A 13,556-nucleotide genomic window follows, 5' to 3' on the forward strand; every position below is an offset into this window, starting at 1 on the left:
AAATATGATGAATGCTGTCGAAGAGTTGCATAAAGTTAATACAAAGTCCTCATATATTAGAGGAAAATTACGGATTCTAATCTTAGCAGTAGTCGTCCATCAAAACATGAACAAATTTCTAAGTTAGAGAACTGGTACTTCACCCTCATTCTGGAACAAATTCACACAATATTTTGATTGATTGTGAAAGTAGACATGCACAAACAGTTGAACATAGACTAGAAAGATCCTTTCAGGCCTCCCTAATTATTTAAGAAAAATAAATGTTGAGCAAATGCAATGAATGAACTGCAAATTGAAGGCCCCGATAAATTATGTTCCACAAAGATAAATAATATAATGATGAATGAAATCCTCAGAAGTTTTACAGAACACATCAAAGTTGGAAAGAAACTGTAAAATTATTATGCACGAGACAGATAACTGAGTCAAACACACTGCCAGATTACTCACCAACTTGTATGAAAAGGCAGCAAAATCATTTATCATTGAATGAGGAACAATTTCTAATTTCATTTTGTACCAAGTCAATGACAAGAGAGTCCAACTTTTGAGTGTTTCGCAAGCACCAGATACAAATTTTAACTGCAAATTGACATTCTATTTTTACATTTTAACTGAACGAAATATCAGCTGAGACCTACTTTCAAGTGGTCAAAGATAATACGACAGGAAATCAGCCCTATATTATTAAATCGTCCTCTAGATAACTGTACTCAAATGTGAACTCCGTCTTGATTCTCTGACACCTGAGTAATTAAAAACAAAACGAAAAAGAAACATGAGTTAATCAAAGCTAAAAGAGGGGTCACTGATACACACCATCAAATAAAAATCTAAAAATGAATTGCTCCGCAGAAAATTTAGGCTATAGTCAGACTATCATATCCTCTTCTCTCTCTCTCTGAGAAAGTTTAGGCTATAGTCAAACTATCATATCCCCATCTCTCTCTCTCTCTCTCTCTCTCTCTCTCTCTCTCTCTAGGGGTCTGAAGCGATTCCATAATACTGAAACAACTTCCAACAGAAAACCTTGTCAATACCCTGGATCAATAAGAGATCCTGTTTCATTAGGAATCCGTTCTATGGGAAATGATGATCCAAATGCTTGGTATCCCAAAAAAAAATAATCTCACTGCAATGTATTTAGGCAGCACAAAAGCAATCCCTTCACATGAGACTATGCATATAATCATGCCCCATATTTCTTAGGACTTCACATGAGGCTATGCTTATAATCATGCCCCACATCAGGTCATTCACTTGCTTTTCCTACAACTAAGAGTCTAAGACTAAGAACTAATTTGGGATCCTTCAAATCTCAGTCAGAAAGAAGGCCACCACATGACAAGCTTACACCACTTTCAAGGAAACATGCCACCATAAACCAGCCAGCTAAAATCAATGCAGAAAGAAACTAGTATTAATAAGAACTCGAGTTTTTTTCTCCAGAGACCATTTTCTGGTCCAGCAGAAAGAGATTTTACCATTATTGTTGCACATCTTAAGCTACCCCAGCCAATTTTTGACAGAAAACACAATTTATTAACTTCCAGAACAGAAGCAGCTCATAAGTTATCCATCCTTCTAAAGACAGCAACGACATATTAAAATAGATTATCTGCCTCTATCAGGAGCACATTCAAGCGGATCCTCAGATACTCAAACGGCTTCCGCACCTAGAACTTAATTGACAGTTACATTATAGAAAATTACAATCATATTTCACCCAAAAGTCAACTCCCACAAAACTAGCATCACCAATAAACTAAATTTCAAATCATTCTCCACCGTATGCATTGTATAGAATATGCTTTTGAAGAAAAGAACAAAAAAAACACACAACATAAAACTCACGAGCTTTAATTATAAATAGTCAAATGTTAGTGGTAAGACGATCTTGTGATGATAAATAGAATCAAAGTTCACAGCTTTGCTGGACACTCAGGACATTTCTCAGTCTTCTAACGATCTTATAAGTTCTCTAATTGAGCCCTCAATGCATTCAAAAGGCAACTGACATTGAGAGTAATACCAATGAGCAAAAAAGCAGCTGAATCCGAGAGATCAGAAGAGAAGGTAAACTTATGGGATTGCACCACACACTCATTAAGGGGAAGACATCACAGTAAAAATAAATCCCACAAAGCTTAACTGCTAAAGCATTATGGTGATCTAAATGAAAGCTGACTTCCTAAGCTCCAATTTTCAAAACCTAATGCAGAAGAAGAACAAAGAGCAAACAACAAAGTAAGGATCCTAAAACTAAAGCAAGAATAAGAATGTTTGCAGGTTGTCAGAATTCAATGAAAGATGAGGGACAAGTAACAAAAGAATAAAATAACAATAACAATAACAATAACAAAAGAATAAACTATAGAATGAGCAGATAGTGTAACAAAAGAGTAAAATAACAATAACAATAGTCCATACCATCCATGTTGTTCATCACTGGCAATATGGAAGTCAAAGTAGACATATGTCCCCTGTTCAAAATCATCTGTAGCAACTTTTGGCTCCTCATGCCGTTGGAACCATGTGTTGTATTTTCTGTGGTATCTCCAAGATTGTTTTTTCAGTTCCCTAGCAGCCAAGTATTGCTGATACGTATTCTGCAGAAATTAATAGAATAAGACCAAGATCAAGAACATAAGGAGCAGGATATCCAAACAAAAAGTATGAGCTGAAACCTGCTGATAGTAAAATGAAAAGAACAGGGTGTCAGTGCCATAAGTATCTGCACCAAGGCGTTCCCAAAAGGCTGGATTATTAACAATAGGGGCTTGTACTTGAGGATAGCTTGGAGGAGTTGCAGCCGGATGTCTCTGAACATATCAGAAGCAGCAAGTGGGACAGGTTATGAATAAATTAAGACCAAAAAAGAAAAGAAAAATAGAGCTACATACTGGAGTATAGGTCTTAGCACGTTCTGAATCCTTGGGTTGAGGAAGTCTATAATAAGCAGCCTCAAGCATCTGCAAATTGTACAACTGATCGTGCATTCCCCCAGAATTTGGAGTTGATGCACTAATGTTATCCCCAATAGCACCAAGGTCAGACACACTTCTTCGACCAATAACACCGAGACTTCCAGAAGATGAAGCTGATTGTAAAGGCTGCCCTGGAGATAGATCTATCTCTCGCATCACTTGAGAAGGCTCAGGAAGAGAACCAGAAGCAACTGCGGCCTGCTTGTAAACAATTGCAAAACTTATTTTATGATATATGTGATGTTTCTATTACAACTCTATACTAACTGCAAAAATCTGATATTTTCAACTATTCAGGGTTAAAAACGCACAAGCACCATCACTTATACTCTAAACCATTTATCAAACAAGCCAAACATAAATTTTTACCACATTCCGTATAAATAAGAAAAGATCGCAAACAAATTTTCAAAATAACAAAAAACAAAATCCACATACTGCAGCATCTAAAGCGTAAGGAGATTTCAATTCATCCTCTGCAACAAGATTTTTTCCTAGCCCAGAGTTGACAGCAGAATCTGAAGAAGAATCTTCTGCGAGAGACTGTTGCTGCTGCATTTCCTCAACTTTGTTAAGGACAGTTTCTGTAAAAATATGAAAAGATTTCACCATTAGAATTAGGCTACCAGAATCAGATATATGCCTTCTGGAAACTTTTAGGGTAAAATTTTGCTCATGGTTCTATAATATTATGAAATCAAAATATGAAATGTACAAACCCTATATCCCTTTCATCATTAATAACCATAAAGAGGTGCCATGCAGGTCCAGATCATGTCTCACCATCCAAAAAGGTGCTCTATAGCTGCAGCTTATTTCTTTACAGTTAAAACATTCTCTAAGAATTGTTCTTGCATGATATGGATGATACAGTCACAAACATAGTGACACATGGATTGGGTGTAAACTAAACGAGTATAATCTTATATGAGGTAACCCTGTTTTATAGGCAATTTCAGACAATCGGTTGACACATTACCACACAATTTAATCACAAATGGAACCACAAAGGAACAGAAATGGGAATATTTCTTCCTGAACGAATGAGAACAAATAAAACATGGGATTTTGATGGAATAATAAGATGTTTATCTATTATGATTATTTTTTTCAATCAAAAAATGACAGTTCACTTTGAGAAAAAAGACGCTGAGTCTGCTACCTTTTGCTATCATAACAGGTCTTTTTTATAGGGGATATCATAACAGACTTTTGATCTACTGAAAAAGAGTTAAGAATTTAGCAACTTATGTTTAATTCCATAAGTTCCATCTCTCTGGACTGGACAAAATGGCTCAAGTTCTTAAACAGGAACATGACAATGAAACCCAGCTTAAAATATTTTATTCTCCACTATATAAGTCCCTATACAGTGTCAGAGACAGATTGTAGAACACGAGTTTGAGTAAGAGTACCTGCATCCTTAGGCGTTGAAGATATGATTGTCTGCGGATTAGTTGGTTGGTGGACTGCACTTGACTGTGGCTGCAGCGAAGCAGATGTTGTTGCACTGTTAATACCTGAAGCTTGGACTCCAACCCCCAACCCAAGTTGAGGTGAGATGGATGAGCTTTGAGCATTGAACTGAGAGAAGAATGGAAAGGGGAAACAGGTTTCAATTAACCGAATAAGTGCAATGTAACAGAATTTTTCAGTGATACAGTCGGTGTAAATAAAAGTTATCATCCATAATAGGATGTTTGAATCAATATTACAGTTGCTCTAGCATACAGGTTACTATGGCAGAGTTCATGGATATGCACAGGAGGTTTACTTATGAAGGCATAACAAATTAACAATCATTAAGATCAAATACACATAAGACATGAAGGAACATGCCTTTCTACAAATTTGGTGAGTTTTGGCCATTACCAATCATATGCAACATTTAATAAACTAATTACAGCTGAAACAAATCAACTCCTGTAAAGATAGAAAACATGATAATCTTCATTAGGTGTAATGGTTTATGCAAGCTATTAGTTTCTCCATTCTTCAATGATCTACATGCAAATAACTAAGCTAAATTATCAAGAATAGCATACTCCCTCCGTCCGCCAAAAGTGGACCACTTTGGCTAGGCACGGGATTTAATAAAATTGGTAGTGATTTTGATGTAGTGGAGAAAGGGTCCCACCACTTTATGAGATATGTGGTTGAGATTGAATTTGGGGTGATTTTTTTGTAAATAAAGAGTGTTTGTAAGGATAAAAGATTAAAGTGAATGGTGGGACCATTTCTATAAAAGGAAAGTGGTACACTCTTTGCGGACGCCCAATATAGTAAAAGTGGTCCACTTTTGGCGGACGGGGGGAGTATCATTTATTGATGGCAAATTCATGAGGCGCACACTCTTAAAAAGTGTCTCTTCTCTTCATTTTTACACATAAGATAGAGATGGGAGTTAGTGATAAAAGTTATGTAAATATCCAAAGATGATTGCATAACAGAAGTTCTGCTTAAAATGATAACTCTCCCTAAAGAGAGAGAAAGAGTTGGTGCAAAAAATCATGACATGACATTGTTCTTATATATAAGAGACCATTGTTACACTCGAACAATCAAGACTTCCAACAAAGATTCACAGGCAGACATGCATATGCACAAGCCAAAACTGCTTTAGCGAGAAAGTAGAAGACAAAAATATTTGGCGAAAAACAAAGTCGAAAGCACCTGTTGTAAGAGAAGGTTTTGCTGTTGTGCAGAGTACTGCTTTCCTCCAGTAAGAGGCGTCATACCCAGAAGATTAGTCTGGCCTTGCAGCTGTACCTGCTGAAACCGTTGTAGAAACTTCTCCCTTTGATCAGGCGCAATCTCAGTTCTTCCACGAAACTGGCCCTAAACACAATAAAACTACTTACTATAAAGATGTAATGGGTAGAGAAAACTATATGAAACTTGCTCTGAGTGTGAGTTTGAAGTCATGAACATGGCTCAAGAACTACTAGACAATATGAACCATGCACACGAATCATAGTCAAATACTTTATTTTATACCACATAAAAGAGAAAGAATAAGACACAAAGCATTGAAGTTACTTCGACCTTTCAATGACTGAAAAGGTCAAACATCATGTGAAATTAAACAGCAATTTTTCATTAATACATGCATTTCCATGCCAGCCTCACTTTTCCTATTTTTAATCATTATTCATCAAGTTCAATTGTTAGTTAGTTCAGTCTTGACTCAACCTATAGTTTTGCTATTTTGTAGTAATCACCAGTCATATAACCAACATTTATGAGTCCAAATTCCTGAAAATGGTGGATCTTATATCACATAATGTGATGTTGACAAAATTGTAGCTATAACAAAATATAGGAGCTCAAACACTAAAACATATATGAACTGAAATCAGTATCTTCTTGCTTTTGTGGACACACGTTAGCCATCCCTTAATAATTTGTAGGTACCTATAAACAAAGAAGGCAATTTCGACAGGGAGAGAAACGATAGAAGATTATCATTTTATTTAATAGTTTAATGCGTATGCAAGAGATTAAAAGAGTGTCACTCAGCACCAGGTACATGGAAACAGAACTATGCAACATACCGGTTCATTCTGGTTTTGGAAGGAATTTCCAGGTCGCCATTGCATACCGGGAACAACAGGAGAATTGAAGACTCTGGTGCCCACAACTGTAGAATCATTAACACTTCCAGTATCAGATGATCCAAGCACATCACTCGACTTCGAAGCTTGTGGCATGACTGCTCGATTACTTAGAGGAGATGCAAGACCCTGCACCATGCCACTACTCCCAGGTCGATCATCAGATCCCAAGATATTTCTTTTCCCCATATCAGATGACAAGGGAATTGTACCAAGGGCTCCATTGCCGGAAATCGTGTTGCCAGAACTAGGAAGGATGTTAGGAGCTGGTTGACTAGGCAACCCACCTCTGCCAATAGCCCTTAATCCAGTTTCAGCAAGTGCTGGTGATGATTTACGACCAGGGAAATTCGTAATATCCTCTTCTTTTGTAGCACTTGGCACAGCCACAGGAGATGACGCACCAACAACACCTAACCATCCCAAAGCACGAATAGGAACTCAGGCAAGGAATTATAAATCATCTCATTGACCATTCAAAGTTCAGTTAACTAACTTGTGATGCCAGGAGTTGCAAGACCTGCTGGTGGTGTTTGTGGCACAGGAGAACTGAGGCCACTACCTTTAGGAGGTGGGGTTCTTGCAACTGCATCATCCTGAAAAGCTGTTTCATCAACCTGGTCGAGGGTGGAAGCAACATGTTGGATGGTAGCTGTGGTTGTTACCTAGAAAGGGCATCATCAGATACCACAACAGCAATTCAATTACATGCATAAAACACATAGAAACAACATAAATTACTTCACAGAGTCAGAAGTAAGATTAAGAAATAAAAAGATGCAAGCATACAAAAAGTTAAAACTTATTCAGGAGTCTCAAAATATTATCAAAACCCTGATGGCCAATTTTTAAGCTTAACGCATAATACACTTTCTGCAATAGCAAATAACTCCCGCTCCTCACTGTGGCTAACAAGTAAAGTTAAAAGAGAATAGATGAAGAAGTATCAACTATTTAGAAAATGGATTATCCTTCATAAAGTGAATGATATATTCAAATAATCAATCTATTCTAGGTTAACATCAAGAGAATATTTAAATCCAAAGTTCACTTGGTATGATCATCAGATGCTAAATCAATCAAGTTGCAATCAAAATTTGCAGTTATTTTATCTTCTTCTTTTTTTGTGTTGGGTTTCCTTTTTTACTCAAGTAATATATTAATTTTGAGATCGTGGATGATACTAGATATCTACGTCCTCCAGTCTGAACAAGAAGAATAATGACTCTTTTATTCTTTGCATAACTAGCGATGAGAAAATATAGCAGAAAAGATGCAAATATTTAAATATCTCACATAAAGGTACAGCTTCAAGTGAGATGAGAAAAAAAATTAATATGGAGTCTGAAAGATTTGCTCTAGCACCTCATTAGAAAACTTTTAACACGCATAAATAAGTTTCCTTGAACATCTTTTCAAAGAGTTCCGCAATTTATCCAGTGAATGAGCAAAACTTCTGCTGCTTACCGATTAAGCAGCGATATAGAAAATACAAAATAATATAGAAATTATAACTTCTTTCCTAGTTTACAGAAGTGGAAAGGACATGAGTAGTGTAAGATGCAGGATTTGGATATGAACATACTGAAGTTTGAACAGGTGTTGCAGCCAGAGAAGTTTTCATAGTTATAACTGCACTGGAAGCAGTGACTCCCTGCCAATAACAAATAAAAGATGATATGGATTTCTGCTCCAATCTATCAATTTCATCTCAGAAGGAAAGGATAAACATCCCCTTCTAGTTACCGGTCAAGAACCTCAGTTGAGATTAGGCACTTCTTCAAAATCAAATTTAGCTTTCTCAAAGTTAAGTCATCAACTTCATGGGAACAGAAAGCATTTACCTTAACAAGACTAGGAGGACCCGTAACTAGATCTTCAAGAGACTCCACCTTGTCTAGAGGTAAGGAACTGTAAAGCTCATCAACATCACTAAACTCATCAAAGTCTTCCTGCCAGTTAAACAGCAAAAGGAAATATAAGCCAAGCTCCCTTAATATGTATACATTTTATCACCAACCATGTAGGAAACATGAGACCAAATACAAGCAATTAGAAGATTGGGAAACCAAAAATCATGTGATAAACTAAATAAGTAGCTTTCATGGATGGCATAACAAGAAATAGCTTAAACGTGAAACACAATATACTCATTTGATGAGGAGGACCTGATTTCTTTCAACATAGTCATCCAAGAAATCCTTCACATCATTGACTTGCTCCGGACTCAATTCATCGTTATCCAAGAGCCTTAGAATTAACTCCAGCTTCATAATATGAGCCTTATGCCGAGTGATGGATGCTTCCAGATGCGTCTACAAAAAATAAAAATAAAAATAAAAATAAAAATAAAAATAAATAAAAAAGCATTATGCAAGCACAAGTTCATTGCACAGAATTGAGATGTATTTCCTTTCCTTACCAATCTGGGTGGTCTTGTCTTCCCTTTCTTAACCGAAAGTCCTTCTATTTCAGCTTCAAAGCTATCAATTTGATTTTCCAGCTCACTAACCTACTCAACAGGATGTCATCTTTAAAATCATATATAGCTCAAAGGTCATAGCATAATGATGCCGATACTCATGACAACTCCTGCATTTCTTTTTCGGAATACCATTACATGATGCTAAATAAAATGGCAATACAGGAGTAATGAAATATCCTCATATTAGCAATCTGACTATAGCTAACTCCAGAGATATATAATTAATAATTCCACAATACAACTTCAACTCATTAGAGATTTTGCGACACTTCATATCCGGACCTTGAAAATGGGAACAAAAAGTTAAAATGCCTTCATAGACGAGATAAGATATTAAATGCCAGATCACAAGACTATTAGCGAATATCAAGTGTGAGTAATGGTTAAAGTGAAAGCAATGGTAAAGAGAATGCAATCTTGAATGGCTTTGATGTGTAAGAAACTGTATTGAACCAAAAATGTACGTCGTTGTATCTGTAAAGAAGGGATGACACATCTAATGATGTATGAAAAAAAAAATCTAAGACGCATTCAAGTTTTCCAAAAGAAATGCAAGTGATCATTTTACATGCTCGAGCAAAAAGAAAATGCATGGTGTTCCAAGCACATACCACGTTATTCAACCAATCTCTCGTCTCTGATTTAGCTTTTTCCTTCGGATCCTACAATAATTATCAACATGCAGGCATCCCCAAAGATGTCAGAGTACACCAAATGAAAGGCCACAACAACTACAATCTTTACATTTTAATAGCAACTTAGACACCCATGTACTTAAATTTCCACAAGCTCCATTATATAATACAGTGAAATATTTTTTCCTTTGTAACTGCTCTTCACTTCAGAACAAAATTACAATTCATATGACAGGTATCTAACTGCATTTGCAAACAAATCAGATTTCTCAATGATCTTGTGCACCTCCAAATGTTAGTTCGGATAAAGACAGAGCAAAACAGCAGTGCAATGCCTACCGTCTTAGGTTGTTGGCCAAGACCTTCTTTTGAGAATGCTTTTGTCTTTGTTTCTTTTTCACATATCTTAAATCGCTCCATTTCACGCTCAATTTGTTTTCGAGCATCCATCAGAGCCTGCTCATAAGAGGCACTAACCTATGTCAACAAGTATCAGAAAAAAATCCCTTGTCAACATCGGACAAAAAGCAGAGAAAACATTATTTCAGCTAATAAAAAAAAACCAGGAATAAAATATGGCTGCATATACGACAGGAGTACAATGAACATACGCGTTCACAAAGTAGTGCACAGAGGATAGAAACAAAAGTGAATAAGAATGTAAAGCCATAACAGGTGAGTAGAACAAATGTATGGGAAACATGTAATGTCAACAAAACATAACATTAGTACTGTTAAAATCAGAAACAGTTCTGTAAATTAATATATTGGAATATATTAATCCAGAAAATGCCATTCGTTATCTTCTGTAAGTTTTTCGTGGTTTATGATGAGCTAACCTAAACTATAGTTGCTTCAGTAACTAATTGTAGAAGAATCTACAACAAACTTTATGTGATGGCACTTCTACAAAACAAAAGGGCTTCTTAAGCTCTGCATATCACAGGTCTGCTAATATCTGCTGCATTTGCATAACCATATATACTCCTAAGAACATATGAATTCAGAGAATGGAAACTGAAAGGAGGAAAAAAAGCAAAAATAAGCCCGCAAGACATTGCAGACTTATATTAACAAAACAAAATACAGGAGGTTGGAATTAATATACATACCAAACCTCATATAGAATTGTTAGGCAAATGTCTAGTAACTAACAAAAAAATATGAAATCATATCATCACATTCAATTCCAAAAGAAAAATTAGAATCAGGGAGATAAAATACTTATTTTCTTATAGAACTCAAGGTTTTTGGCATGTCAACGTATGATATTGCAATAGTGTCACTTATAGATGGCAGATCAGGTTGAGCCAAGACTCTGCCTTTGCAGAGTGTGAGACCTTATAATTCGTTGAGGTCTTAACAATAATACCATAAGACCTTAATATTCAGTGAGGTCGTAATATCAACCACAAGCATAAATTTCCCCACCTTAACGATGATATGGAGTTGACGATCCTAATTGCGCTTAACCCAAAAGAAACTTTCATCCAAACACTACTTCAAAGCACTCAAACTTTACATCTTGCATAAGTGGATTTTGGGGTAGGCCCCTATTTATACAAGTTTTGGGGGGATTTTTTATAAACCTGAAAATTGTGTTCTATGTAAATGTCTAGATAAGTAATTAAATATAATGAAGGTATGATCTTTGACTTGTTCTAGTAGGAATATGAATAATAAAAGTTTCAATGAAAAAATAATTCTTTCGGGACTCAAAAATCTGTTTTTGAATTGGCTAATTATTCTTGGCCTATGGAGTCAGCAAATGCTAAATGCGGAGGAAAGATGTATAGCCAAAGTGACTTCAGGTGGGAAAAGTAAAGGTATGGTGAACTCCTTTCAAAGGAATGAATAATGAATAATATAACGGAGGAAAAGATTTGCACATCATATAACCAAAATAAAAACAAAAACATGCACATAAAATTTATTATCAAACTTCAGAAACAGTTTAACAAAGATACAGCAGTCCTTATCAAAGTAACAGTGTAGATACACTAAAGCTAACTACCTATATTCTTCACGTGAAGACTAAATATTTCTTATAGGTGTCTTCATGTCTAGAAAGTAGGCCAATATTTAAACGATCATGCAAGTCAGCAACCAACAGTAGCTCCCACTGGCCGATCCAAGGCAGGGCATGCCTCGACGATCGCCCGGCCAAATTTTTTTATTGTTATTATATATTTATGTTGTAGTTTGTATTTTCCTCATTTTTTTATACATAGATATATACTTCCGCCCATCCAAACTTGTCTTTAAATACAAAAATATAATTTTGTCTGTCCATTTATAAAATCCTATCTCCTCCCCTGGTAACTCCAATTGTTATTTTGATAGAAATACTGAAAAATATTGAAAATGCAACCCCAAACTACTCAAGATTCTTACAGCTATTTAGCTTATCGTATTATTCTCTTTTCTAGACTGTAATTCAAACAAATCATACATGTCCATAAACTTTATTTGAATTAAGCATTTCAAATAAAAATCGTATTGACTAGACTATGGCAACAATAAATTACTGAAATCAGCTCAAAAGGAGGAAAATATTCTGGGAATTCTGTGAAACAAGTTCTCGTTAATAGTCGAGGGCGGGTATAAATGTCGGAATGGTAGCAGAACGTAAAAGGTAAACAAAATAGTGTGTTAGAACTGCCAAAAATGACTGAAAAAAGGAGAAAAAAAGAAACTTATAGCAAAATGCAACCAGTTCGACGCCAAGAATACCTTCTTATCCTTGATCTCGCTGGACTGTATCCATGTCTTGATCTGGTCTCTATACCTCTGCAACTTCTTAATCTCCTTTTTCAAGTCGGCCTCGAATTTTTCCTTCTGATTCGCATTGTCTGTATCATAAACCTGAACAGCCGAAAGAAAAAATTCCATCAAATTAACATCAAGAAATACGATTTTCAGAAACAAATCGTAAAGAGCGGCAAAAACACCTTGTTCCAAATGCTGTCGAACACGTCGACGCCTTCTTGAACCTTCTTCAAAACTCGATCTATCTCTCCCTGCAACTTCCGGCTTGCTCCCATTGCCGATTTTCCAATAACCAAACAACAATTTAGGAAAAGTTCATCCAAAAACCCTAGGGTTTCAATTGAAGGAGAAGGAAATCAGTTCAGCTTCGCTCTATAGTGATTGCGAGGAAATTATTTATTTAATTAATTAATAAGTTGGCACGTCACGACGTTTATTATTAGTATTTTCTTTTCTTTTTTTCTTTTTAAGCGATGAGAAACCTCAGCCGGAAAAATGTTGGGGTTTGATACGACAGAGAGGATCAATTTGTATGGGTTGGGAATTGGGATTTTGTAACACTTTAAATTTATACCGATTTATATTTTTATATACAAAAATGGGGTGGGATTATTACAATTTTAGAAAATTGTTACTTATTTTCTTCTTTTTAATTTAATATTATGCATTTCTTGTTTGAAATTGTGGGTTGCGTGTTTAACATTATGCATTTTACATGAGGCATAATTTGGTTTTTGTTTAATTTTTTCGAATTTATTGGGTTATTTTTTCTGCGCTCAAGAATCTCATTCATTCTTTCACTCTATTTTAAATAATAACTCAGGTAATGATTTTCTGGCAATGCAGCGAGCTTAGACATGTTTGGGAGGAGTTCTTGAACTGGTTTAATTTTAATGGTGAGCATGTTGATATCCATGGTTTCTTAGTTGCAGCGTGGAATCATAAGCCTAGCTCTCAAGTTCTGACGTACTGGAAGGCTGGTATTATTTATCTTCTTTGGGCTATTTGGCATCAAAGAAACGAGTGTGTGTTCAAAGGGAAGGTTTATAGCAGTCAGCGGTTG

The 13,556-nt window shown here is 35.8% G+C and overlaps 1 protein-coding gene across 8 annotated transcripts; it reads right to left on the reverse strand.

Moving 5' to 3' along the window:
* Nucleotides 1-481: 481 nt before the first annotated feature.
* On the reverse strand, nucleotides 482-13,022 carry LOC131021508 (general negative regulator of transcription subunit 3). 8 transcript variants are annotated; one of them, XM_057950725.1, is made up of 17 exons: nucleotides 12,676-13,022; nucleotides 12,458-12,589; nucleotides 10,064-10,201; nucleotides 9,701-9,751; nucleotides 9,027-9,116; nucleotides 8,773-8,919; nucleotides 8,449-8,556; nucleotides 8,190-8,258; nucleotides 7,101-7,269; nucleotides 6,545-7,017; nucleotides 5,664-5,828; nucleotides 4,406-4,574; nucleotides 3,429-3,574; nucleotides 2,907-3,188; nucleotides 2,691-2,825; nucleotides 2,434-2,612; nucleotides 482-749 (listed from the first exon to the last, which is right to left on the reverse strand). In XM_057950725.1, the coding sequence occupies exons 1-17, from the start codon at nucleotides 12,766-12,768 to the stop codon at nucleotides 683-685; spliced, it is 2,613 nt and encodes an 870-aa protein (XP_057806708.1). In that variant the 5' UTR covers nucleotides 12,769-13,022; the 3' UTR covers nucleotides 482-682. The 8 variants fall into 8 exon arrangements, with proteins under 8 accessions (XP_057806708.1, XP_057806710.1, XP_057806713.1 ...); XM_057950727.1 differs by having other exon boundaries at nucleotides 10,064-10,180; nucleotides 12,676-12,988; XM_057950730.1 differs by lacking the exon at nucleotides 8,190-8,258.
* Between the last annotated feature and the right edge of the window lie 534 nt (nucleotides 13,023-13,556).

Source organism: Salvia miltiorrhiza, chromosome 4, assembly GCF_028751815.1.
Source record: "Salvia miltiorrhiza cultivar Shanhuang (shh) chromosome 4, IMPLAD_Smil_shh, whole genome shotgun sequence".
Classification (NCBI taxonomy): domain Eukaryota; kingdom Viridiplantae; phylum Streptophyta; class Magnoliopsida; order Lamiales; family Lamiaceae; genus Salvia; species Salvia miltiorrhiza.

Coding starts and splice junctions, on each gene's coding strand:
- LOC131021508 (XM_057950723.1), bottom strand. CDS start 12,768: ATGGGAGCAAGCCGGAAGTTGCAGGGAGAGATAGATCGAGTTTTGAAG. Junction 9,117..9,700: donor GAGATTGGTTGAATAACGTG/GTATGTGCTTGG, acceptor CCTGTTGAGTAG/GTTAGTGAGCTGGAAAATCA. Junction 3,575..4,405: donor TTCAACGCCTAAGGATGCAG/GTACTCTTACTC, acceptor ATATTTTTACAG/AAACTGTCCTTAACAAAGTT.